This window comes from Danaus plexippus, chromosome Z, assembly GCF_018135715.1.
Source record: "Danaus plexippus chromosome Z, MEX_DaPlex, whole genome shotgun sequence".
Lineage (NCBI taxonomy): Eukaryota > Metazoa > Arthropoda > Insecta > Lepidoptera > Nymphalidae > Danaus > Danaus plexippus.
Genome location: NC_083559.1, coordinates 9,141,372 through 9,168,115, shown reverse-complemented (window position 1 = coordinate 9,168,115; position 26,744 = coordinate 9,141,372). Strand labels below are relative to the sequence as shown.

The 26,744-nt window shown below is 31.1% G+C and overlaps 2 protein-coding genes across 5 annotated transcripts in view; one reads left to right on the top strand and one right to left on the bottom strand.

Moving 5' to 3' along the window:
• The window catches only part of LOC116777707 (glycerol kinase), a 160,495-nt gene that overhangs the window by 76,752 nt on the left and 56,999 nt on the right, over positions 1-26,744 (bottom strand). The window lies entirely within an intron of this gene.
• The window catches only part of LOC116777706 (sodium- and chloride-dependent glycine transporter 1-like), a 35,742-nt gene continuing 13,567 nt past the window's right edge, over positions 4,570-26,744 (top strand). For 3 of the 4 annotated variants that reach the window (XM_061526034.1, XM_032671388.2, XM_032671387.2), the window contains exons 1-8: positions 4,570-4,744; positions 5,165-5,233; positions 5,307-5,427; positions 5,765-5,937; positions 8,941-9,125; positions 9,985-10,099; positions 10,572-10,697; positions 15,348-15,671. In XM_061526034.1, the coding sequence (XP_061382018.1) occupies positions 5,177-5,233; positions 5,307-5,427; positions 5,765-5,937; positions 8,941-9,125; positions 9,985-10,099; positions 10,572-10,697; positions 15,348-15,671 (1,101 nt within the window). In that variant the 5' untranslated portion in view covers positions 4,570-4,744; positions 5,165-5,176. The remainder of the gene's footprint in view (positions 4,745-5,164; positions 5,234-5,306; positions 5,428-5,764; positions 5,938-8,940; positions 9,126-9,984; positions 10,100-10,571; positions 10,698-15,347; positions 15,672-26,744) is intronic. The other variant, XM_061526033.1, reaches the window with a different exon arrangement.

The following is a 26,744-nucleotide window of genomic DNA, read 5'->3' as shown; positions in this document are numbered from 1 at the left end:
GAGCATTGCCGTGGACTCGAAAACTTTTTGTATCTGGTTTCAATGTCACTGTCAATATCAAAGCAAATGATATTCTAAAATTTTAAAGTTTTAGTTCCACTAATTATAATAATTTTGCAACTCTGTTATTAACACCTTGAGTAGTTTACAGTTTTGTTTAAATATTTTGTAGAAAATAATAAAGACTAAAGTGGTATTTTTTTAAATTATCATTCAAAACCAAGGATTTAATTGTTTTGTCTGTATTTGTAACAGGTGTGTCAGCTTTAATTGGGACTGTGACAATAATTTTTATTTTGGAATTTAATTTGTGAGCCTTAATTTCACACCTCGATACTCTTAATTTTCATTTTAAAGAAACCTCAATAATATTAAAACTGGTATATCCAAGAAGACATTACATTTTTTAAAACAAGATATGAAACGTCTTTTCTACATTTATAATAGAATGACAAAGCAGCTGTATTATTTTTATAAAGATGGTATTGTTTTGAACTTTAAAATGTTACTTTTTGTACTTTCTAACAACTCTTTTCTTCAGATCTATTTCATACATACTAGAAAATATATTTATTGTTCATATAATAAATCCAGAATACAATTACAGTACATGCACCATATAAAATAATTAAATTAAAACATTTCTTTAATTGGAAATTATGTTACAATTTTTAAGAACTAACATATTCGAGGCGATTAATATGCATCAACGAAATATTTAAAATTCCCTCCTGTAAACAGTACCAAAAGAGAAAAAAAAAAAAATATTTTACTTCATGTTTTGTAAGTCAAGCTATTCCTTGTAAGTAAAATATACTCTACGTTTAAAGCCAATTTTAAAAGGCGATAAGGTCATTCATACAAATATGAAACAAGGTTTAAATGTGTTCGATAAATATCTATTGACAAACATTTTTAACTATAGTGATATGTATAGTAACTTTAAGTAACAAGCAAGGAAAGAAAAAAAAAATTGGGGCATGCATTATTAAATAATATATGAATAAAAGTGTTTTTGTAACACTGTAATTGTAATAAATAGGTAACATAACAATGCTGAGCAACCGTGTTCGTAATTTAGAAATTTAGTCCCAAACAAAACAGACAGCCGTCCAAACTATCTCTTAAGCAGTAGCCTTACATTTTGAGTGTTTTACTAACTTGTATCTACATTTATAATATGAGTAAGTCACTTTTTTGTTAGTCCCAAAATAATTATTAAATTTAAACTTTACTACACCTAGGATATCAAGTTACATTCATATACCTATGTTAATAGATTTATCAACTTAAAATCTGTTTAATAAAAAAAAAACTCACATATACATATTGAATAGAGCCGAAACCTCTCAGCTGTCCATGGTTTCACCGTGCGGGTACTGGGTCAATCGCTTTGCTGGGAGAGGAGCTTTAATAATGCCTGGGACTTGAGACCCAGTTGTAGTTTTAAGAGTCCCCTATCTAACGCGCGTTAAACGCTCACCTCGACCGTCGAAGCTCCTCTCTCTACCTTACCAAATTTGAAACAAACCTACTAGGGCTGTCTTCGAAGTAATTTCTAAGAATGAATTGTTGTTAGTTCTGGACAGGCCCGAATCTTTTAGTAGGTTGAAGAGAGATTGGGCTGTTATTCGGTATATCTCGCGTTTCCACTTCTACCTCGAACAAATTTACGATGAGCCCATTATTGGTGAGTCCATTGGTGACCTCGTAATACTTGTTGACCTTGATGACATGGTCTTTGGAGATTTTAGATTCCCAAGCAAACGTCAGCTCTGTAATCTTTCTTTTCTTAAGTAAAAATTCTTGAGTGATAAAGCTCTTGATGGGGTTTAAACATAATCAAAAAGAAATGTATACATTGCTACACTCTCCGTACTTTCTTATTATCCTTCATTGTCATGATATGAAAAATGGTTCGGAAGGAAAAAACTTATTTTTATATAACTAATAAATATTTTGTAAAGAAAAAGAAAATAGGTCGCCAGCATTGCAAAATTTTTATCTCAATGCGTTGCAAATGACTTTCCCAGATCAGAGTAATTTAGTAAGATGAGGTAAAGGTACCGAAAAAACTTGCTTTATCTGTGGAAAGGCAGTTAGAACTGCTAAGCATTTGCTGGTGGGATATAAGGTACTCCTGGATAGCGGCCAATACTCGCGTCGTCACGATAGGGTTCTGGAAATCATACGTGAAGTGGTTAGTCTTTCGGTAGCCAGAGGGAAGGGAAGTAACCACAAAGGAGCGATCAGCAGGTTTTGTGAGAGAAGGCACTACGGCTACAAAATTAAACGTCCAGCCTTACTCTATCTATAGAGCGGCTTCGCATTGGATTATAATGATCGATACGTATGAGAAACAATACAAAATCCTAAAGGATATTTGTGTGTCGTCCTCCAGACCAGACATATTTATGTATTCGCGAATTTTAAAGCGCGTTGTATTAATGGAGCTTACGGTTCCTTGAGAAACCAACATCCCCAAAGACTATGCCATAAAGGTCAATAAATATTACGAGCTCAAAAACGTTCGTCGTGGATTTGTACGCGGTAGAAGTGGGAGCAAGAGGTATTACGGAAAAATCTCTCTACAACCTGCTAAAAGACTTGGGGCCCGTCCAGAACTAATCTCAATTCATTCTTGGAACGTACTTCGAAGGCAGCCTTAGTAGGTTCTTTTCAAATTTGGTTAGGTAGAGAGAGGAACTTGGACGGTCGAGGTGAGCGTTTGCCGCGCGTTGGATAGTGGCCCCTTAAACCTACACCTGGGCTGCAAATCCCAGGCACTGTTGAAGCTCCTCTCTCTGCAACGCGTTGGACCCGGCACCCTCACGGTGAATCCATTGAATGCTAAGAGGTTTCGTCTCGTCTTTATATTTTAAAGACAAATATTTTAAAATACTCATACGAATTTTTTTGATCGTCTGAAATATGATTAATGTAGAAATCGATAATTTTCTATAATTTTGTACCATTCGTCTTGATGAGTTGTGTAGTAAACGACATTCCTTTGTGATTATGACTAGAAAATAGCAATTCTGTCATGGAAAATAGCATCAAATAGCTTGTTTGTAATAAGATAGGTGAAGAATAAATGTGACAAAAACTCTCTCTTGTTTTTCATATTTACAATTGTTTTTTTTTTCAAAAACAAACAAGCTTAGAGACCAAACTCAATATTCAGAAAATATTAAATCAACCGATAGAACTCCACTTTAAATCAGCTGTTCAAAAAGTATCAGTATATGTAAAAAGTATCAAAACGAATTCCTTTTCTACGAAATTGGATATAGTTTACATTAAAAATAGAAATTATTTAATAAACTTTAAATAATTTTTATTATCTAAAATAATTTTTCGGCTTTATTCTTTAATGAAATAATTATCCGGATCATAGAAAATTATATAAAAAAAAACCTAATACTTCATATTGGTTGAATTAAAGGTTCAAATAAAGTTAATTAATAAACGATTAAACCTATAACAGGTAAATATATATAGGCATGTAATTGAACGCTTCGGTTTAAATTCAAAATGATTAGTATGGTTTTGTATAAATTACATTCAAGAAGCTAGAATAGAGTATTATCCTTCATATTAGTAACGGGTCTATTATTAAACTAACACCGCTAACTAATTGATTCGTGTAATGTTAGATGAGTGGGTTTTAATAGGTTGGTAGTAATTACATATTAGGTGATGCTGTTTAATAGAACTGTGGTAAGAATTTCAATAAAGGAAAAAAGTTTCCATTTTATTGACTGGATGCTTAATTAGGCGTATGTTTCTTTTTTATACACCTTATTCTTTTATGTTCACCTTAGCCACCTTGGATAATTTTATATACGATAAAGTATCACCCCCAAAATAAACAATTTATTTTATAGGAAGAGCCACGTATAAATTATTACTATAATAAAAAGGAATAAGATGAATTTTTAGCAGACCATTTAAGTATTTTTTTTTTAATATTTCCAGAGGTATACATATTTTCGGCAAAACTATGTCATATATAACATAAAACAGGGATAAACTTGCTTAGCGAAATATCGATTAAGCAAAGTTGTAATTTGTACATACAATTTAAAAACGCTGTATTTATTAGAATGAAATATTTAACTCGACTTGCCTGCCCCTTTATGTTAAAAATTATAAACCATTCTTTAGGAGGAATGCGACTGGAAAATTATACAATGTAAGATCGCAAAAAATATTCTTCAATATTCAATAGGTAGTAAAATTGTCCTTTTAATGCATTGAATTCTTAAGCTCCCTGAACAATCGGGCACACTTCACTACTTCTCAAAGTGCATTTGAGCTTTTTATATAGGAAAAGTGAAATTGCCTAGACTGTTGATTAGACATTTAAATTCAAGACAATAGTATGTTGTTTTTAAAATATTGTTATATACATTTCTACAGCTTAATGTTTTATTTGATCTTCAAAATTAATTTGTCACAATCAAATTCTTCATTGTATTAATTATATTTTTGGATATCTAGGGCAATGGAACTTATTTAAATGAAGAAAAAATACATCTTCGTTGACGTTAGTGTCATTAGGTTTGACATAAAACTCGGACAATGCTTTTATAATGCAACATCTTTCCATTTGATCTGCCTCAAAATGTTTAAAAAAAATTTCATTATAGCTTTTTAGTGCTTTAATTCAATAATATAAAGTGCATTAAAGAGAAACTACTTGCATAAATAAAGCAAATACAATTAAAGTTACTGAGAAACTGTAAGTAGTTTTAAACTTGACTAAATACCTAAGTAACTGAATTCTAAGACCATTCAGAATTGGACAGCCGTTCGACGTCAGAATAAAAACTCGTTAAAATTTGACCTTTGAATTTTCAAATAAAAAGCAAAAAAGCGGTGGTTGTAGAAAGTTTTTGATGTATTCCGAGACTGCGAGCCACAGAACGCTTTATCGTTTTCAATTAGAGATGAAATTTGTAGCTGACCGAAATGAGTGGATGTTTGATACACGCTTTTTTCTGTCAGTTATAAAATTCAGATGCATTTAAAATTAAAAATTTGGAAAGATAGAGGCAATTAGGTGACTTTTTTGTGTGACAAGTTCTTTTTTATTAAATATCATAAAATGCTTTTATTACTGTGAATATAGTTTCTTAAAACTACTTAATATTTATTTCAGATAATATATATAATGCGACATTATTACCTTGACTATCGAAGTCGATCATCTTCAGTGACAGATAAGAATGTAAGTAAGCTTTTACACTTAGTAATAATATTAAGGTGAAGGTGTTAATTTATATATTTTTTTTTATTTATAGGAATTTAGTGCGAGTAGTCACTTCAGATGGCAGAGTATAAAGAAATTTCTGTTCGTCGCTCACGCCTTTTCATTAAATAGTTTCAGTTTTGACCTTTTCTCAAGGGTCTTAGTGGTTCATGGTAAGAATTTTATTAGGCAGATATTGATTTACGACTATTTTGCAATTCATCCCTTAAGCTCGTGTTGTATAGATATTACAATTAAAATATTTTTCCGTTTTTTTTTCTACCCTCCTGTAACTAGTTGGTTTTACTAAATTTAGATATTGATATTTCGATTAAGAAAGTAGGTATTAGTCGACAATTTCACATGACTGTCTATGAATGTTTCATAACTATAATAAATCTTTGGTTGAATCTTTTACATATCAGAAAAGAATTCTGACCAAAATATTGGCCGAAAAATAAGACATAAAAACACATACATCATATAAATAATGTAATCCTTTTATTATAGCACATTTATTCCTATATATAATATACGCAGTGGGCATAGGAATAAGTTATATGTTTATGGATTTCTTTATAAAACAATATACAAGAAAGCTGGATACTGGAAAATTGATGAATCCACTGCTGAAAGGAGTATCATACGGTATTATTATACAAACCGATCTTTCCGCTATTTTGGTAAGTAAAAATTATTAGCACGGAATGTAGTAGTTGTAATAATACTCGTTTTTGACATTAAATACCTTTACCATAGTCACTTTAAATTGTATTGACTTTAAAATATGAATAAATTTTGGTAGTAAAATAGAACTAAAATTAAAAATTACAATATATTTTGTATATGTGTCGGTCCTAATGGTCTGTTTTATATGATAGAAAGCGTATGCTATTTCTTTCTTTTCTCGCTTCGCATAGTTTGGGTCAAAAAAATTATAAGAAGACAAACTTGTATACTATGACGTTCTAACGGTTTCTGGCAAAGAAAGAAACAATATAACACTAGTTAAATCCTACTATTGTCACTTCTCATGTGGCAATTCTCACGTTGAACAATATGCACTTCAAATTCTCCTAATAAGATTAACTGAAGAGCGTTTGCTTTAAAACTTAGAATGATATTTTTCACTTGTAATCTAAGTTATATTTTCGGGGTGGCATTGTTTTGTATTCTGTGGAATATAACTTAGTTAAGTGAGATCAAACATTATTATGGTCAATGATATTAATTTAAAGAGAGTAAGTATCAATGAGCTTAACAATAACTGTTTGTGTTGATTTTTTGTGAGATGAATGTGACTATTATTGTAATATTTAAGATTTATTTACAATAACGGAAAAAGCAAAGTTTATAATTTTTTTTCTTACATGGCTGTGTATCTACGATTCTACATTTAATATGATAAAATTTTTGATAAAAGTTTCCAGGCATTTGTATTTTCAATAAAAAATAATATCATCTTATTAATTGTTCATTTCTTTGTCTGTTTTATATCACTGAAAACTACTGTCAAGAAAGTTGTTCTTGCATTTGTTATTGCATGTAGGGGATCAGAAAAACATTCCTCGTGATAAATTTCATAGCCCTAAACCTTTAACCATTTCTTTTGTGATTAGTTTAGTTCAGAAGTAAATTCGTATTTTCCTGATGCTTTGTGAAGATTATATCCTATAAATAATGGCTATTGCTAAACTTCTTATTTCGACTTTTTCTATATACGTGACCTTATATTGTTTCTCCATGTAAGGAATATCGTTCTACATTTCAAACCTGTTTCGAAAATAACCGTACAAAATTCATCGTCTTACAAGAATTCGAAGGCTTTTGAAGGCTTAAGGATTTTATATTATAATAGCGTCGACAATGCGTCCCGCTTGACGTTGTATGATATCAAATGGAAAAAGTTTTTACTGTGGAGCACTGCATCAGACATAATATTGTGAAATATACTTCAATTTATTTCATCGAGATCTTGAACTGAACAAGATTGTTTTCTCAGCCAGAAAACGTTGAAAAAGGTTTTTATTAAAATCAGGAATTGTATTTAAATAAAAATTTGATAACATAATATCGTTACAAAAGTTGTATTATTTTGTCTTCTGCTTCTTTTTTGCAGGCATTTTCTTGGCCAATATATAAAACGCAGCGGGACTTCCATTTATTTAGGCCAATAACCAATAGTACTTTTTTCTGTTAATGTTTTTCCTTTGCCATGTTTAAGGACTACTAAAAAGATTTGTTATTCTTTATTTGCATCGAATGACTCTAGATGCTATGCAGGTAGTGCTACAAATCAGTTATTAATTTTTGCTATTTAGGAGCTGACAGTATTAGCGAACCAGAAAGGTTATTTTCTTACTTTACAGGTAGTGGAAATAATATCGACGTTGATTTTGATAATTTATCAATTTTATACTGTCAAAGTTTGTCACCTTTGGCCTAACCTCAAGGTTCAGGTTTGTGTATCACTGATATTGCAGGCTCAATAGCTTTTGTTTGGCCAACAATTATTGGTCGTGTTTAACTCCACCGTCCCATTGCTGCAAAATCAAACAAGCAATGAGCTCTTTTCTTTTCTGAAAGAATAGCTTCATAAATCAGGACAATATTGGATTAGGTCATTAAAAAAATATATGTGTATAATGTGGATTGAATTAATGAACAAAATGTGATTTTCTAAAAGCGAAAAAAACTGTGATTTATTTACATGCATTAAGCACTTTATTATAACTGCTAACATTAAGGGCCATTTAGCGTTATTAGTGTTATTACCGTCAGAGCAATCCTATCTCTAATCTACTAAAAAGTCTATTTAATAAACTAGCAGTTTTCTAAAATGGTTCCTAAAAATAAATATTTTTCCTTCACATGTACTGAGATCACTTAATTATTTATGCTGCTAGTTCTGCTTTGCAGTACAATACTATCTTAATTATAAGCTAGAAGTTTTTAACATTTTTTATCATATTATAGGAGCGTAAAATTTAATCTTACAACTATAAATACAAAAAAAAAATGTTTCTTCGGTAATTTGTCTATTACAGCTGAATAGACGTAATTTATTCAAAAGTGGCTATTAAGAAAAATCCACTAGCAAAGAAACTTTTTTTGATACTATTTCCGTGTTAGAAAACCGCTTCAAATCATGCTACTTACTACAAAATGATTTTCAAAAAGGACCTTGACATTGAAGTGTTACTCACCTGTATAAAGAACATATTACAGAACAATATCATTAGATTGTACATTTATGTTACTTAAAAGTATGTTCTTTTAAATAATAGTATTATTTAAAAAAAATATTGTAACAACTCTTGTCGGTGACTACAAAAGAAAATGTATTTTAAAGAATGTATTTTTCTAATTTTATCATTTATATCTTTTCAAATTTACAAAATACGAGAAAGTATAACGAAATGTTTTCATAAACTATTTTCAAGAAAGTATTACAAATATAAAAATACATAAAATGTCAGCTTCAACGTGAAAATTAAGGTTTGAGCGTTCCCAAAAATAAACTCACGTTATTTGATGTAGTCAAAGGTGACACACAATAAATCAGATTAAAAATATTATTAACACAGTTATTAATAATATTTTTAATTTTTTTAAGCTATTGCTAAAGTTTTTTGAAAGTTTTTTTTTTTTAATATGAATTAAATTTAATGAAATTATTTTTTTAGCATGCAATCGATTTAGCCGACTCGGTCAGGTTTCTACTCACTAGTATGAATAAAACACCGGCGTGGTCCAAGTGTCAGAACCTCCCGCCAAATATTAGTTGTGTCTCTTCTCAAGATATAAAAATAAAATGCAATAACGAGGTCATTGTGAATCTGAAGCATACGTCAGCCCACCTCAACTACCTGTAAGTCTATACTCTTCTTAAAAATTTCATTTAGATGTATTTTAAATAAAATAATATTATAGATCCATAATTATCTTATTTTCTAGCTTCAGTTTATTGTCCGTCTTATTTGTGAATGAAAATTAAAAATTTGTTAGTTGGAGAGTTCTTGTAACTTATAACAATATTCAGTTATTAATTAAAACCTTTTATTATTTGTTATATGTGACCTGTACACGCTAATAGTCATTTAATGATTGTGCTGGCACGCTTGAGGCGCTCAGGCCTAAAAATACATACATCTTTTTGGAAAAGAGCTAACACTCTTACACTGCTAGACTAACGTTAACCAAAAATACCTGAAAACCATAAAGTGGCTTTTAAATGTCGATCAGTTTGAGATTCGATGCCACAGGCAGATACAGAAACCCATATACTCGTACAAAGACATCGATGTCGAACTTAGTGATTTATTCTTTTGGCATCAGGGTTTAAAAATAAATCGATGTTCCAATCAAGGTTCGCTTAAAAGACTTATAACGTTAATCAAAATAATATTAATTCATAAGAGTAATATTATATAAATATGTACATAAATAACAAAATCATTTTTATTTGAAGAGTGAGCTTTGTGGAAGTCTATAATTCAAATATCATAAAAATTCACATGAATTAGTAGCCAAAATATGTTGCAAAATTAAAGACTACGTCTATATGGTTGGTTTTACGATTGAAAATAGTTAAATGAACATTTTATGTTTAAATACAAAAGATGTTAAATATATAGATATCTATTTTTAATATTGAAACATTACTCTTTAACGTCTACATTGAATATATGTATTACACACTTTTCTTCATAGTGCGGTCTTCGTTACAGAAAACTGTTTGCCGGTCTTGACAGAAACAGTCTATCAATGAGATTTTTTATAATCGCAATTGTTTGGATATGTAATTTTTTCATCGCATCAATTACGGATACTGCTCTTTTAAGGGTATGCTTTATTCTATTTTATTATAACTAAGACATATTAACGACACGGTTATTATTTAATGATATCATTAAAAAGTTGTTAACTATTTCATAAGTCTCTATAAAAGTTAACTTTCAAGGATTTTACAGTTTTCGTATAACCTATAGCTTTAAATTGAGTCCTCAAACTATTATTTACATTTAGAAGTAAATATATTGCCTAAAATGTTTAAACATATTCTATAAAGCAAATTTAAGGTCAGAAAATTTATATGTAGTGAAGAACGAAAAAATAAATGTTCTAAAACTGCGTATTAAAAATTTTTGAAATATATTAAATGTTCTTAACGATAATTAACATTTAAAAAGTAACATTGTTTAAGGACTTTTTTAATCAGACTTCACAGCTAGGAAAAAAACTGATTAACAGTGGTGTAAAGTTATTTTCATTATTTCGTCTTTAGATATGTATAAACGAAAATGTATTGTTTCAGATTTTCAAGCTTTCATTCTTGTGGGGCGTTTTTTCAACGACTTTTATTCTTATATTTTTACTGTTCTCTACACAGTACACGACCCAAGCGTTTTACGAAATTATGAGTTTAAAGAATAGTTCTTATGTAAGTCTATAACTATTATTTAATTTTACACAAAGTTTTAAATATTGTAAATCAAAATCTTAATATTCAACAATTTAATAACTATTCAATTAATTGTATATGTCGGATTAAGAGCAACCCGTGGTTTTTAAAAAGAGTGACGTCAGCATAACCGACATCACCAATGCCTATATTTTTTAATGTCGTCAGGATCTCAGACTCTTGAGAGTAACCTCGTAATCGGTTTGCCGAACCCCTTACTTCGAAGAGGTCCGATCAGAGCAACGGCTCGAGCGAGACTATTTTTAATTTATTTTTTTAGTTTCGACTTGTCTGTTGCTGTGAGTCCTATTGGTTTTTACAGCATCACCGATGGGACCAACCCGATTAATTCGGGTCCAAAGGGCCCGACGTTGTAAACGCCAGTCCCAAGGGTGCCTCTAAGAGGCCGGACCTCGGCTTAGCACGTCGTTGAAGGGGAGGATGGCATCCGATTATGGGAATGTATGACGCCTCCCGACGGCAGAACGCCGGAGCGACGTGTATGAAACGGGATCTCATCTTCGCCGGCGAAGGTGGTGTGTGTGTATTTGAAGTCTTAGTGTGTGTTGAGGACATTTGTGTCTGTATTGTCGGTCATACATTTATTGTCAGGGCCTAGGAGCAGTGTCTGGGACGCCTAATCCTTACTACTAATTGCCACTGGCTTGGAACGCTCCCATGACACACAACATGCCCGCGGGCTGACACATTGCCAGCATGTGGTCATGAGGATTGCCATCGGAGACCCTCAGCTTGATGGCAAATGTCTGCACCTCCGCGGGGTCGATGAGACTCGCGAAGTCACAGACTAGCTGCAGGTTGGCTGCTAGGCCGATTGCCGGTGGGTACGCAAGTGCTTGAGGAGCCTGCATGCCCTTAGGGGCCTGTGGTGCCTGAGGGGGTGTCGGTTCGTTTGTAACACTAGGCCTTTACCAGGCTTTAGTTGCAGGGGGGGCAGCAGGGATGGTAGTCGGCTCCTGAGCTTTGTTGGGGTGCCGCTCAACTTTCGCCCCGTGCGGGGCTTTGAGGAATCCGCGATTACTCGCGGGACGACCCTGCTGACCGCACAAGATGCAGCTAGGCGGTTCCTCCGTAGGCGAGACCCTGTGGTCGCCTAGGCATTTAACGCAGCGCGGTCGTGCGTAACAGAATCTCTGTGAGTGACCATATAATTGGCATCGGTGGCAATGCCCCGGCGCGCCGCGGTTTCGGGGTCGCTCTATACGTAAGCCCGATATACGGCAGATGGATCTTAAATTAAAAAATATCTTACCTTCCGGGATAAGGGACAAATGAACTAAAACCATGTCGAATGGTCTGTGCATGGGATGCACTTCCAATACTGGCAGGTTTTGGGACTGAAGGTCCTCTTTAATGATTTCAACCTTGATGACAACGGTTAGTCTACACTCCCACGGGGGGTGTAGGTATGGTACTCGATATTATTCTTCTTTAAAGTCGCGGTTAGGGCGCGGTGGTCTATTGAAGTAGCCGTAGAGACCTTGATCCCTACCTCCATGTTCCGGGCTGACATAAAATTTATATTGCTAGAAATATTGTTCCAGCTTTTGTTTGCTCTAATATAGAGCGGCGGCGGGGAAGTCGATTTGACTCCTTTATACGCGATGGTCGGTTGGGTTTTTCCCACAGCTGCGGGCACAGATGTGCCCACAGGTGAAGACAAAGGTATGCCCGCAGGTGCGTATCAAGCTGCGCCGGCAGCTGCGGGTGACGTCACTACTTTATTCGGTATAGGCGCTTTCATCGACTTTGCCGCTTTCCTCTTTTCCGATTTGGATGACGGGCCTGTCCCGTCGTTATCCTCCTCGGCGTCCGAGGTCAGCGAAGAAGTCTCCGATGACGAGTCGTCTTCGGAGCATTCCATATCGGATGGAATGCTGGGTTGTAGGCAGCCCGGTGAAGCCGGGCTGACCGTATTGAACGTGGCCGCTTTTAACAGCTAGTATTGTTCGTTATACGCTTGGTAAAGATTTGGCGCATTTTTTGCGAGGTAATCTAATAATTCCTTGAATCGGGTGGCGATACTTTCGCCCATGATGGATGACGAGATGGGGGTGTCCTCCCTACCTTGACAGGGAGATGTGTGAAAATGTAAGAAAGCACTGAATCTAAGTCCCTGTTATTAAGTAACAGGGTGTTAACTACTTTCCTCTAGACTGTGAAATACTTGGTGGCCGAACAACGGCGACTATTGGACGCTGGCTGCTACCCTCTTCGGAATCTGCTGATCAACGCCGGACACGTAGATCTTCAAAACTCTTCTTATCACTTTTGACACTTTTAATCGATATGCGCATCGGAACACTAGACCACAAGACTGTACCGTGCGGCAGTCGGACACGCTCTCTGCTTTTAAATTTGAACTCTGGCCTCTATTTATACCAACCAACACTCATTATTATGATTACACTTGCACAGGTTATACGGCTGACGCCTGATAATTTCATCTACCGTCAATTACTAGTTATTCAAATAATAAAAATTGTTTGTTGGTGCGCATTCTGCATCATCCTGCAATCCAAAAACTATATTTTTTTTAAATTCCCAAGGCATTCCTATGTTATTTCATGTTTCTCTTAAGGATACAAAGACCTATGGTTAGCTCAAGGGTAAAACGTGATTAGCTCAGAGGGGTAACACTCTCCAGATCTATAGTTTATACGTGTCTTCTCACAGTTCTACAAAGCCTCCCTACAGTATCTCATGGTACTCTTAAGGGTACATCAAGGATACGAGGTTAGCTCAAGGATAACAATACATGTTAAACTCAGAGGTACCATTCTCAGATTTTTTTATTTCGTTTACCACAAACGTAAGGTATTGCATCAGATGATGTAGCACTCCTAATGTGTGTCGCTGTTATACGTTGTTCCCAACGTGACTGGTTTAAACGAGGAGTGGCAGTCGTTCAGATCGCAGCTTGTTCCGATCCCTCTTCGGACATAACTGAGATCATCAATGCCTATATTATTAGTTATTCAAATAATAAGAATTGCGCCGATATATACAATTTTATAGTTACATACATTCGTATGTTGTTTAAGTTAAAACAGTTATATTAGAATAAAAGCAGTACGTTTGATCCATTGAAAAATATGTTTATTCAAGGCTTACCATAAATTTCTCTTTGTTTTTTGATATGTCTTTATCTGGGAGGGGGGAGAGTATAAACTTAAGTCAGTATTGTAAAAAAACCTTTTTCTCTTTCTGAAGAAATTTCGTGTAAAAGCAACCATACGGAAAAAATTTAAGACATTAAATTATCTACAACTTTATTTCTATTATTTTATTGGGAAAATAGAAATATAAAAACACTGTTATCAATAGTAATAAAAAATTAAACAAATTTTGTTTCGGTCTTTATAAATTTTATATTAATAATTTATATTTAATAGTCACTTGAGCAATCTTGTACAAAGTTTTGTACTAATTATTTTTCGCTATAATTTTTTTGGCTTTAGAAGCTATTTGCATTTGATCATGCTTTTCAATACTAGCAAAATAAGGTGAAATTAAACATTAGGTATAATTTTCTATTATATATTTTTATACATAGACACAATATTTTTATACATAAACAAATAACACTTCAAACCAATTATTTGAAAACAAAATGTACTTTTACTAGTGTAGATTTGCGACAGTGAGAAAGTCAAGTCATTTTTGGTTTAAATGGTTACATACAAACGATTCAACAGTCATAATTTGAAAAAATCTTTTAACCTATAATTGCTTCCTTCAAAACAAGGTGGAGCCCGTTCGTTTATTCGTTTTTATTTTATTCTTCCGAGTATAAAAGAGGCTTGTCAACTGTAGCGTGGTGTTGAAAAATAATAAAAATAATCGAATTTTTAGTTAAAATTTTGAGTATAAAACATTCTCTAACATTGCTCTGACGTCATTTGTCAATAACATTCATTTGTTTTATATGTTATAAAATTATCCATATGGTAAACATGTTGTAAGGATAATGCTAGAAAACTTTTTGCACCTTTTCTTCTAAGATGGAACATTTGAGATAAACCGAAAACTAGAACTTAATCTTTTATTAACTCACCCTATTAACATATCAAATATTTCAAATTGCCTTTTGTGAGAATGTAATTTTGTAGTGGACTAATTAAATTTGAGCCTTTTTGTAGAATATAAGATTTCAATCTCTTTTTTAAACATTTTTATGTTTTTAAAATTTATCCTACTTAGCGGAATTGAATTATAATTATATGCCAAATTATTTTAATAAAAAAAGTTTTAATAAATAATCATCACAAATTAACAGTTATTATTTATATATTATTATATATAACAATTTTTAATTTGTATTAGACTACACAGCTTATTTGTAAAGACAAAAATCATGTCAGTCAAGATAAAATAAGTCAAAATTAATGGTGTACTTTATAAAGTTTTACATTTTTGTATAACACAATATTTTTAATGAACATAAGCAAAACTAGTTTATAGATCTTATTGATCTCTTTATATTCGTACACCTAGGTCTAAATAATTAATTAATATAAATCATCTATATTATAAACAATACTGAGTTAATAAAATATTTATCTATACCAATATTTATTTAGTATATTTATTTTAATTTATTTTCAGAACAAGGGAATAAATCTAGTGACCGACCCTTTCGGGGTAGGCCTCATCGGGGTATATGATTTTGGGACCATGTCTCCTTTCACGATGGTTGACAACGCAGTGTTAATTTTCGCAATGGTGTTTATTGCTATGGCCTTCGCAAGATCTCTCATAGTACGAGTGCTGTATTTGAAACTTACTGAATGTGTTAAAGTAGACCTGGCCGAGTCTCCTCACTACCTTTTATTCGCAATTCTGCCTTTGAGTACGGAATTTATGGATGCTCACAAGATCTTCGTCTTGTACATTTATCTGTACATGATGGCTGCATTAGTGGCATATCTGGTAAATATTATTTTTATAAATTCCTTTATTTCTTATTAGAAATATTTAGTTACTACTAAAAGGAAAAAGGTTTCAGTTTTGTTATTGATAAAATTATAAAACTTAAACAAATGATTAAATTAATTTAAAATTGAAACAAAGTTACTTCAGTCATCATATTTAAGTCACGGTGTAAAATTATTAAGAGTATTCTATATCCAATAATATTATTGGATTCGAGAAATATAACATTTAACTCAATAATTTATACATACATATATGTATGTATACGCATAAGACTAACACTTCACCTAAAAATTTGTTAATGCATTTCTTCGTCTTCTTTTATAGCCTAGAAATCTCAATTATTGTTTTTATTTCAATATTAAATATACATCTTAGAAGGATTAACAGATAAATACAATTATATAACAAATCCAAAAGACACTGACCGATTTATTATCTTTCCAAAATATCTTTGATTGTTTTCTATAATGTAATTCCTTCAATTGACGATTATCTTTTTCTTCCTCATTGCCGCTAACTGTTTTCTTTTTCACAAGTTGTTTTTTAATTAAACTACTACCTGCGAAGTACATTTTTTGAAACATTATTTATTGCAAATTACATTAGAAATTACCGTAAATATATGTAATACTTATATATTATAGGTAGTTCTACAAATGTTCTTGAAGGACGTTAACTTGCTTTTTTTAATTTAATTTTCATATGTGCGGTTCTTAATTTTTTTAGTTATAACCCTAAACGAATATCAAGTCGTAAAATCCCAGTCTCAATTATTGTGTTATGTTCCAATTTTAGTACGTGAATCAAATAATCTTTTTCTAAATGTAACGATTCTAAAATTAAAGAAGTGTCTTGTTTTTTTAGGTACTTAATAAAAAAAAATAGGAATAGGAAATATGTACCCTGATATTTTGGATTTTTGCTGGATCTTTGAAAATTTTAAACTCTATAATTCTTTTCGAACGTTTGTCATAGCAATATTCTATCAGCATAAGTCTTTTAGTAGAAAATTTAAAGAATAAAGCCTGTGTTTGCTCAACGGAAAGCCGTTTCTTTATAAGTTAACCTACCGTTAAGTAACGAATTAGTAAACACAATTTCGCAAATTTTTTATATTATCATAGAGGAATGTGTACCTTTGACAATACAAATAAAATAAACGTTTTATGAACCAGCCCCTTCAATATACAGAATGTTACGAATGAGGAATATACCAAAAAAGTTAAACGAAAACAAAAAAACTACAGCACTCCGTATTACCACGTTTAGACAACTAAAACCAATTGTGAAATCCGTGAACAAGCATTTTGTGTAAATATACATAGTTTGTGTTTTATTCAAATAAAGTTCAATAGGTTTTCATTTGAAATTGTTCACAATTTGCAAAGCAGGAAAATGCTAAATTTAAGACGAGAGAATTCTTAATTTATTGTTAGCAACTTTTATATTGACGTTTAATTGTTTAGTTCTCGCGCTAAAGCTAGTCTCCTTGTGAGATATGGCAGATGCAGAACGGTGAGGTCATCATTTATTGTCTATTTATTCTTAACACATACGACATAGTATCCTACGATGGCTTCGACACGGCCAGTCAAAAATGTTATTTACAGCGAAATGTTTTCATTTTCTAACTGAAGGGTGACAAGAGCTGAATGAAAATGAAACGGAAAAAAATTCGTCAATTTCATACCGTTGCTAAGAAATAATACAAAGTTTACGTAAGCTGCTGTTTCAATTATCTATTAAAATTATCTTTTTCGGAATTTACAAGTGTTACAGCCACGTAAGAAAAAATGCAAAACCAATATTGAGACCAAGATATGAGTTCACAGTTGAAATGACAAAACAATCTTTTAACTGTTCTGGCCATTTATTAATAACAGGTACTCTTCTATAGGAAATTTTATTACTGCCAATCGTATCGGCGAAAAAATGGAATATTTTTTGGGCTTCAATTATCATGGCTTTCAGAAAAGCTTTACTTTCTAAGACTGACTATAAATCGTAATCCAGTGGATTATAATCATGACCAGATAATGCACAATCTTCATCTCTGATCAAGTGAAGAACGTACGTTTTTAGCCCTCTGTAAAGATTCAAATTTATCTAAAATTCTATTAAATCGTCATTTCAGTTAGATAATGTCCTTGTTACACTTTGTGGACTAATTATGAACATTCTTTAGAGATTTTATTATATATGCGGTATATAAATACTGGTCATACTAGTTTTATCATATATTTGAAATATTAATACTAGTCTATTGTAACAAAATTCTGATCCGTAAAGAAAATTTGCGATGATCATGTAGGTGTATCTTGTAAGCAGTATGCTTGAATGGATGTTTTTATTTTATCATCCAATTCTGTTTCAAATTATCAGTTATGAAGTGCCCAGTGTGTCTCTTATAGGCTGCAAGTTCTAAGTCATGTTTTAAAAATATGCGACATTGTTTAACGTCTTATCTCTCAAGATAAGGTGTTTTAGTTACAGATATGTTTTTCATAATTCTTTAACTTATTGCTTTGGCTGCCTTTTTCGTTCAAACAATATGTATATGCCCAAATTTATACTATTAAATCACAAGTTTGGAAAAAATTTAAATCAGTATAACGTTGGTAAGTTTCATTTTTAAAACTATTTAATATAGTTTGGTTGACTACTTTAAATTCCAATAATCAATAAAAAAAATTATAATATGATATGAATATTTAGGTATTGTTTTAAGTTTTAGTTATTCATTATTGTTTTTACTGTATTTCATAGTTTTACTTTTCTAAAACATCGATTGCAGTTAATATACTAAATGAATTAAAAACCCTTACGTAAATCGAAAATGTCTTATTTTTGCATATTATCGTGTTCGTGTTCATCAGTTTCCAGGCAAGGTTTCTGTAATCCGTTAGTGAAGGTTAACTAATAATCGCTCTGCAAGCTAAATCCTGTTTAACGTTAATATGATAATGGATTGAGTACTCTAAGCTATTTATATTAGTTATAGATTCCTCTCTATTCCTGTAAAATATTTTATAACTCTGTAGATGTAATGTAACGCGTTACTTAATTATATAAAAGCTTATTAGATTGAAACGTCTTAGCTTGAGACTTGTCTCCATAACGTTAATAAAAAAGGAAGATTTCTCAAGAACAAAATTAAATCCACCATATAATATATCTTAGTAATGGTTTTCTTTATCATTTCGACAACAGTTCATATGATTGAAATTACGAATAGTTTTTTTTTTCACAAATTACTCTCTGTTTTAAATATCTTCTAACTAGAAGGGAGACTGAAATGAAAAAAAAAAATGTTGAATTACAATTAAAATTATCAAAAACAACCCATGATTCTATAAAAGTGAACGATACCTTTACTTTCATACTTTTGTCCCTTGAAATAAAGGAAATAGTTTTGGCGACAGTGCTCGTAAATGGTGTACTCGTAATTCATACATATTAATTATATCTTATAAACTTAGATTCCAATTACAATTTTTAAATATTATTTTTGAATATTTGAATTCTCGTGATATTTACTAGTATTGATTACTATTTAATCGCTCCAAAACTCTAAAACACCTTATCGAAAACAATTATCAAAAATTTTAAACCAGTGTTATTTCCTTGATATCAAGATGTCTCAATCTTTATATTTTTATACAATGTCAACTGAAACTTGTTTTAAATCATAAAATTTGAATTGAACAATTTTTCCAAAACCAAGCTACTTAAATATACTGCATTTTCAAATAAATATTATATTAAGAAACGAATAGCTTGTTTAAATATTGTTAAATATTAGTGTTTTGTTTAGAGTAAAGCTATAAACTTTTTAATATTGGATAATTAGTCCATAAATCAATTATGACTGACCATTATGTTTTAGCATTCTGGACTGAGCATAAAAAAAGTTTTTTGAATGATGGCGTTTTAATCTATGTATCACTATGTATACATATGAAGTTATATCAATATATGATAGATTCGATCCCGATGTATATCGCTGTCTCTTTCACTCGCACGTTCGCATCGAAAACAACTGTTACTGCCAGGGCGATTAGGAGTTTCAGAGAGTGTTGACATGATATACGTGACGGAAATATTATTGTGTAATATTTTAATAATTTAAAGGAACAAAGTATAAGTATTTGCAATTCTAAAACTAATTGTGAAAAATTATATATCTGTTACACATATCACTGTCAAACTTGATTGTGTCAAATTTATTAGTCATTAGAAAAGTTACATTGAGACTTGCATTTCATAGAAGAGTTGATTAAAATTTTTAAATAGGTGTAAGAGGTTCTTGTAAGCTTAAGTCCAATTTTTTAGGGTTTACTTTTTGTCCCGTGGCCGTTTTCAAAAAGCCGTTTTTTTTAAATATATATATATATATAAAAGAGTTAGAAGCTAAAATAACAGAATATTTTGACATATTTCTGGTTATTTTGCAATAAAATGACAACACTGCAATCTTGTAGAATGTAGAGGATTATGTTATAAATATTGGTCACTGCAAAATTAGTTCAATTTCACTAATTAGCTCAGTATTAAAGCGCTCTGAAGTTTATCGAGTTCTTGGATGCTCTTAAAAATAAAATAAAGTAGTGTTACTAGACTTAGTCCTCTATCATATATTTTTTAATTGTACAAGTTATAATAATTCTGTAATTATTTTTATATACGAGTATTTTGTGTTTTACAATAATTTTGTTGAAAAACACAAAATATTGATAAATATTGGAGTGGAATAATGCGCAAACTCTCACGAGAATTTTAATGTCATCTAGAGGATTAACACATGGCCATGGTATGATTCAGGCAACACGGACTCTTGGAATGATACTATTACGAGAAATTGTGAACATACCTATAATAGAATACTGTTATATCCAGATGGATACTTCAGAACAGAATTGTTGATTACACCGTCTAACGTTTTCAACATAATATTGAATATCTTGAAAAAAATTCTTGTTTCTCTAAATCATCCTGAAATAGGTAATTTGTATTTATAAAAGGAATAGTTCCTTCGCACATTATAAATTATATCGAGAAATCAAGGCAGGCGAGAGAATGATAAGTTACATTATAGGGTCTTTTCAAAGGCAAAACCTAAAGGTCTTACTTTAAGTTCCTTTGACAGGTACTATTGGTGTTGAAAAATTCTGTTGTCGTCATCAAACACTTTTATTTAAAACCTGTTTTTCGATAAAAGTAGTCATTGTTTCAAACAATATTTGGCATTTGGCACCTTTTCCATTTCCAAAATTCGTTTGAGATGGCTTTTGGACAAGTACCTAGGCATCAGAAAAAAGATACTTTGATAACCTTCACAAAGGTCATGTTGTTGGTTTTGGTGATTAGCTGTCCCAGAAAGTAGTTTGCGATCGCAATTTTACTTTGAACAGTATTCTTTTAAATTGTGTTGATTAGTTATGTATGTGTGAGTAGAAAAACACTATAGACTACTTGTAAGCATAATATTTTATGAATACATCAAAAACGAGAACATGGCAGGAACAAAAATATTGGAACACCGGCGTGATTAAAATAAAACTAAGCTAATATTAATAGTATCACTATGCTTAATGGTTCTATTTTATTGTATTCTTGCGAGTGATCCTAAACAAGTTTCTATTAGAAATTATTCGTTAAAAACGCTAAAGTAAATATAAAATGGTCGTGAGGTCGTTGACTATTAAAAGTGACATGAAATTTTGTGATAAAAAGTAATAGAACAAAAGTCGCAATCAATTTAATTTACTGGAAATCCTATGTTATAAAATACAGTGTAAATTTGCTAGTTTACTAGTTAAAGCACTAAAACTCTTTGTACCCCTTATTGCGACCTAGTGCAGGAGGATAACAGTAGCGACACTCTGATTTTAATTTAAGGTTATGAAAACCATCCCCACACAACATAAAATAATTAAATAAATTTCTTTAAGAAACGTAAAGTAAAGCCTTAAATTAAAATAATTCAATGCACTTAATATAAATTCTATAAAAGGTTTTTTTATTGAACTTGTTTTTATATAGAATACGTGATTTTTTTATATGTTAGTATTACGATATAATTTTAGAAAAAATATTTACAGGACCGGATTTTAAATTTGATGTATATATTTCATGTTGGTTTTGATAACTTATACTATAATTGAGAGGCAAGGTATGTTTTTATTTCAACATTAAATGTTATTATTAAAGGATAACAAATGAATAAATATTGATTTTATTTTTAGAGTTCCGTAACTCAAAATGAAATAACGGAACTGTAATTGCATTATTTGATCACCTTGATGTTGATTTATACGTAAGACAAGTTCCTTTGTCACGAAAATTCTTTTAGGAATCGGAGTTAAAATTAAAACGGTATTAAATTAAAACGAGTTGATATTTAAATAAACAGCTCCTTTAAGCGAAAACAAGGGCCTTAAGTATTGCCTCTTAAGCGGAAAAAAAGTATGAAAATTATTATTTAATAATAAAATATACAACATTTTTGGTAATAGTTTTGGAGTCCACGATGGTAAATAAGTATTAACTTAAGCATTATGGACAGCTATTGGATTACAAAGCTTATACAATAAAAAGAAAAAATCTTATATAATGTATACCTTTTCATCAGTAGATGGAGCGGCTAAAGATTTTCAAAAATGTATAAAAAAGACTGTTGCATGGACATGCTCGAGTTCGTCAGATATTGATAGCGTCCATGTCCTACTTATTTCAAATAATGAACGTATGTTCATTAATCTGATCGTTTGCATGATGGAGGTGGTCGTACGTAAGCATTGAAATTGAAAAAAATAACTGATCTTGTCAAGTTTCTAAAGGGATGTTAAGTGAATCTTAAAAAAAAGTCTACATTCAATAATCTGACGAATTGGTTGTGACACAAGCCATTTTCAAATACTCGAACACGTCAGATTAAGATATATATGGTTCGTTTATACGTCCTAGACGTACTGAAGATTATGTGAAGACATTCGCCTAACCTGATAGCTTAAAAAAAATTAAAGCGTGTGATTAAGAGCTATTTCCAGAAATTTATGATATATTGAGAGTGGGGACGGTATGCGAGAGTAAAAGATAGAGATAAAATGAGAGGAAAATAGAAACTTGGAGAGGAGATTGTAGGCATCATGCAGCTGTACGCAATAAACTTTGTGTTGTATTGTTTGATTTTTGTTTGTTTTTTTGGTTTGAGAATGTCGAGATGACGTTTTTTAGTATCTCCCCTTTCTATACATCACTCAAAAATTGTCAGATTAGAGGTATATACACTTTTTATCACGTAATTAACTCACCCTACTTAGGAGTAACCTGCTTGACAATGTCTGTTAAACAGTTATTTTTTTTACTACTCTCATCCTCTATCCTGGACTGGGGATCATATATATGAAGCTCATATTTAGTGAAGGTACTTAAAGGGTTATAAGGTATCCCTCTATATATTAATCTGATGTGCTTTAGAAAATCCCGAAATCTCCTTTTGGATTCTCCTGCTATAACCAACTCCGACTCTCACTTGCGCGGAATCTTGTTTCACTATGAATACTGAAGCAGCGTTAATATACTGTAATTAGTAGAAACAACCTCATTAGTAGTGGAAACTTTAGTCAAGAACAATTTTAAGAAAGTCTATTTTACAAATGTTTAACACAATTTTTGTATTCAGATATTTAAAGAAATTTATTTTTTCAGCTCTTTAATAGTTAAATCCTTCAGTTAACTTAAATTTGTATGAAAGTACATATATCCAATTCAAAGTTATTACTTTCGAAAAAACAATGAGAATTTATAGTCGTCACTTGCACTCATACGTTTTCGAGTTCCTGTCATTGGAGTTGTGATTTTCTGAATCGAAACTTATCACTTATGTCTCCTATAAAGAAAACCCGATATCTATATACAAATGACCTCGTTCTCATCTTTTGAACTTCCGGTCCAATAAAATCTGAACCGATGTTTTTATAATAGAATTATACACTAAGTTTTAGTTTTCCTTAACTATTTTTTTAGACTAGTTTATAAAATTTTTGAACTATGTGACGGTTGATGTAATTTTATTTAGTAATCTATAAGATTTGGACTCTGAATGTAATTTTTTTTTTTAAATTTAAATTTACCCAATTAAAAAGGATTTTATATAGAACTTGTACTTATTTAAAATAAGATTTGTTTGTTTTCTGATCTTAGTATCCGTCACTAAGTTTAGGAATTGAGCTAACTTAGACTAGTTTAATTTGATGTAACTAATAACTTCACTCCGCGTTGGCACAACATTTTGTTTATTTCTTCTTGCAGTACTAATTATCAGCGGTTATTGTAATTTTTATGATTATAGTCATTAATGCCTTCACTGCATCTCATTGAAATAGAGTTAAAGAATATTTAGGTTGATTATAACTTTTCCCTTTCTCCAATTGATAAAAAATTACTATTATCTCAAAATAAAATTTTGGTGCCGTATAAATAGTAATTAATTGTAAGATATAAGATTTAAATAGCCATTAGCCGCGATTTTTCCTCGTACTCACGGTCTAACAGCATGGTATACTTTTTGTTATTATTAAATTCTAACCGTCGCTTCCATCAATTGCTAGAAGTTTTCTTTCAAGCTAATAAATTTAAGCTATTCATATGACAAAATTATGTATTTCGGCGCTGTAGTTAATTAAATACAAAGTATCTAAAGTGGCTTGGCAATTTTTTTATATTAGTAAGTTTAGTAGACTAGATAAATTATTAATAAATAATTTTTGTACTAGACGTTTTGTTGAAATTCTGCTTCGCTTTTCTCAATATAAACTAAAAAGTCGCTGTAATCAAGTCTTGGAAACACGTTTTGTATGCAGATATTGAACGAAATCTTACTACTAACGCTATCCTGTTTGTATAAAATCATTTTATAAAAAGTACCTCAAACGGGAATTTACTATTAAAGTGAAGCAAATATATAGTTTTGCGCTGCGATAAAGCTCGATAAAACTCCTGCATAAAGGCCTAACTTACATTGAACTTTTGAACGGTATTTTTATCTTGGAAAGAGAGCGGTAAGTGAACCTTTTTCTTTATTAAAATTTATCAAAATCTTTTTATTAAAAATATTTTGCATGGATGATCTTAAAAAACTGGATAATCATGTTATTCATTACGGGCAGTTATTAAAAACGTGTCTAATGAAATAAAAAAATACCTAAATTAAAATAGCTCTGAAATCTTTGCCCACGCTAGGTCTTTATGAATTTTTTAAAATCTTGAGTCCGTTTGCGGTGAGTAAGATGTATAAAATCGTGATAATATGTATGTATGTATAAAGACACTATGTACTAATTACACGGTAATAATATCAATGCCTATGCAATTATGCAAAAACTCCTCTATATGCATTTTTTCTTAAATATTCATTAAAGTTTATAAATAAATATTTTTAACTATATAGGGGTATTCTAAAATTCCATACAATATCACCAATTATTTAGTTATTTACGGGCCATAAATAATACAAATTAAGACAAATATACCTACTTAAATGATCGAGTGAAAGTTATTAACAATTTTTTTAACACACTTTATTCTATTTTTCATTAACACAACTTTAAACAGCAACAAACCCCTACACGAACATCGTTTATAATCATTTCATCAATAGTGATATTAAAATACACGTTTTAGCTAAAAAAACGAACTCATTTTCTTGGTTTTGATTATATTAGTCGTAAGATGATGCTTTTGATATTAGCGATTTCTTTGGCCATCATTAGTCAAATTTTCATATATCTTCAGCAAAATCTTTGCCTCAGCTTGCTAAGACAAGAAGAAGTAAAAAAATAATTACAAATTCCTTCTCCGACTATCGTCTGATTTCGACTTAGTCTTTTCGATCTATACTTACTACTATATTTCTCGAGCGAAACCTCAATCACCAACTAAATGTATACGTAAATTACCATTGTCTCTTGTAATCCGGTTTCCATAAACGTTAAACTCGAATACCGCATTGATTAAAATTACGTATTTGGTAATTACAGCTATCATAGGAAATTGTCAAGTAATACACAATGTTTATATTATTAAAAGATTTAAGAAATGCATTTAATACTGTTGACTCTTCTATCTTATTGGCTGTTCTTGATTTTATTAATTTATTTATTGAGATATTTGGATGTTTCATTCTTAATTGCTTGGCGAAGACAAAAAATTTCAATAAAGATTCTTATTTTGATTAATGTAACATTTTGTAGGAAATTGATAAGGTGACGTGGTTTAACAAGTTTTATTTTATCAAACCATCACCAACAAAGTCTTTTCTCAAACTCCTTTCACGATTTTCAAAATGTCAATATATATTCGAAGTTGATTGCTTAAAATTACCACCTTTGGTGCTTGTCGGTGTTTAAGTTCAATGTACAATCAAAATCTCAAAACCTTACATTTAAAACCTACAAATTACATGAGACATTGATTGAAAACCTAGAAATGATATGAGACTAAATAGGAAAATTTTTTATTGTGGGAAATATTTTTATTCTGGGTCCTAATTAAAGGTTACTGAAGCCAAAAGATTTTCGGCTCTGACAAATAAGAAAACTGCATTTTTTTTTAAACTACCAAACAATAACTTTGTTTATAAATATTCTCATTCTTCCCATCTCTGATTACGCTAAGTTATACTTTCTAGATTGTTCTGAAAAGCAGGAGAATAAAACCGAGCGCCTGTAAAATCTTTGTATTACGGTTATATATCATTTACGCAAATATGAAAGTATCCACAAAAAAAATCAGGGGCTCTAAATTCGCTTTCACAGGAATAGTTCCGTCCACTGTCACCTTCATACTATCCTCTTTTATACAGCCGATCTTTTTAACTTGTTTTGGGACTCTAATGGCCCTCCTTTGCTTTACACAAACCTATTCCTTAAAATTCTTCCCCTCGATACTTTTTTCCCCGCGAACCTTTTGTCGTTTAAGCATCTCGCCTTTGTATGAATCGAGCCGAACCCATATTCATTTTTAAAATTCATTTTTAAAAATTTTTTCGCAAAATTCTCCATTATG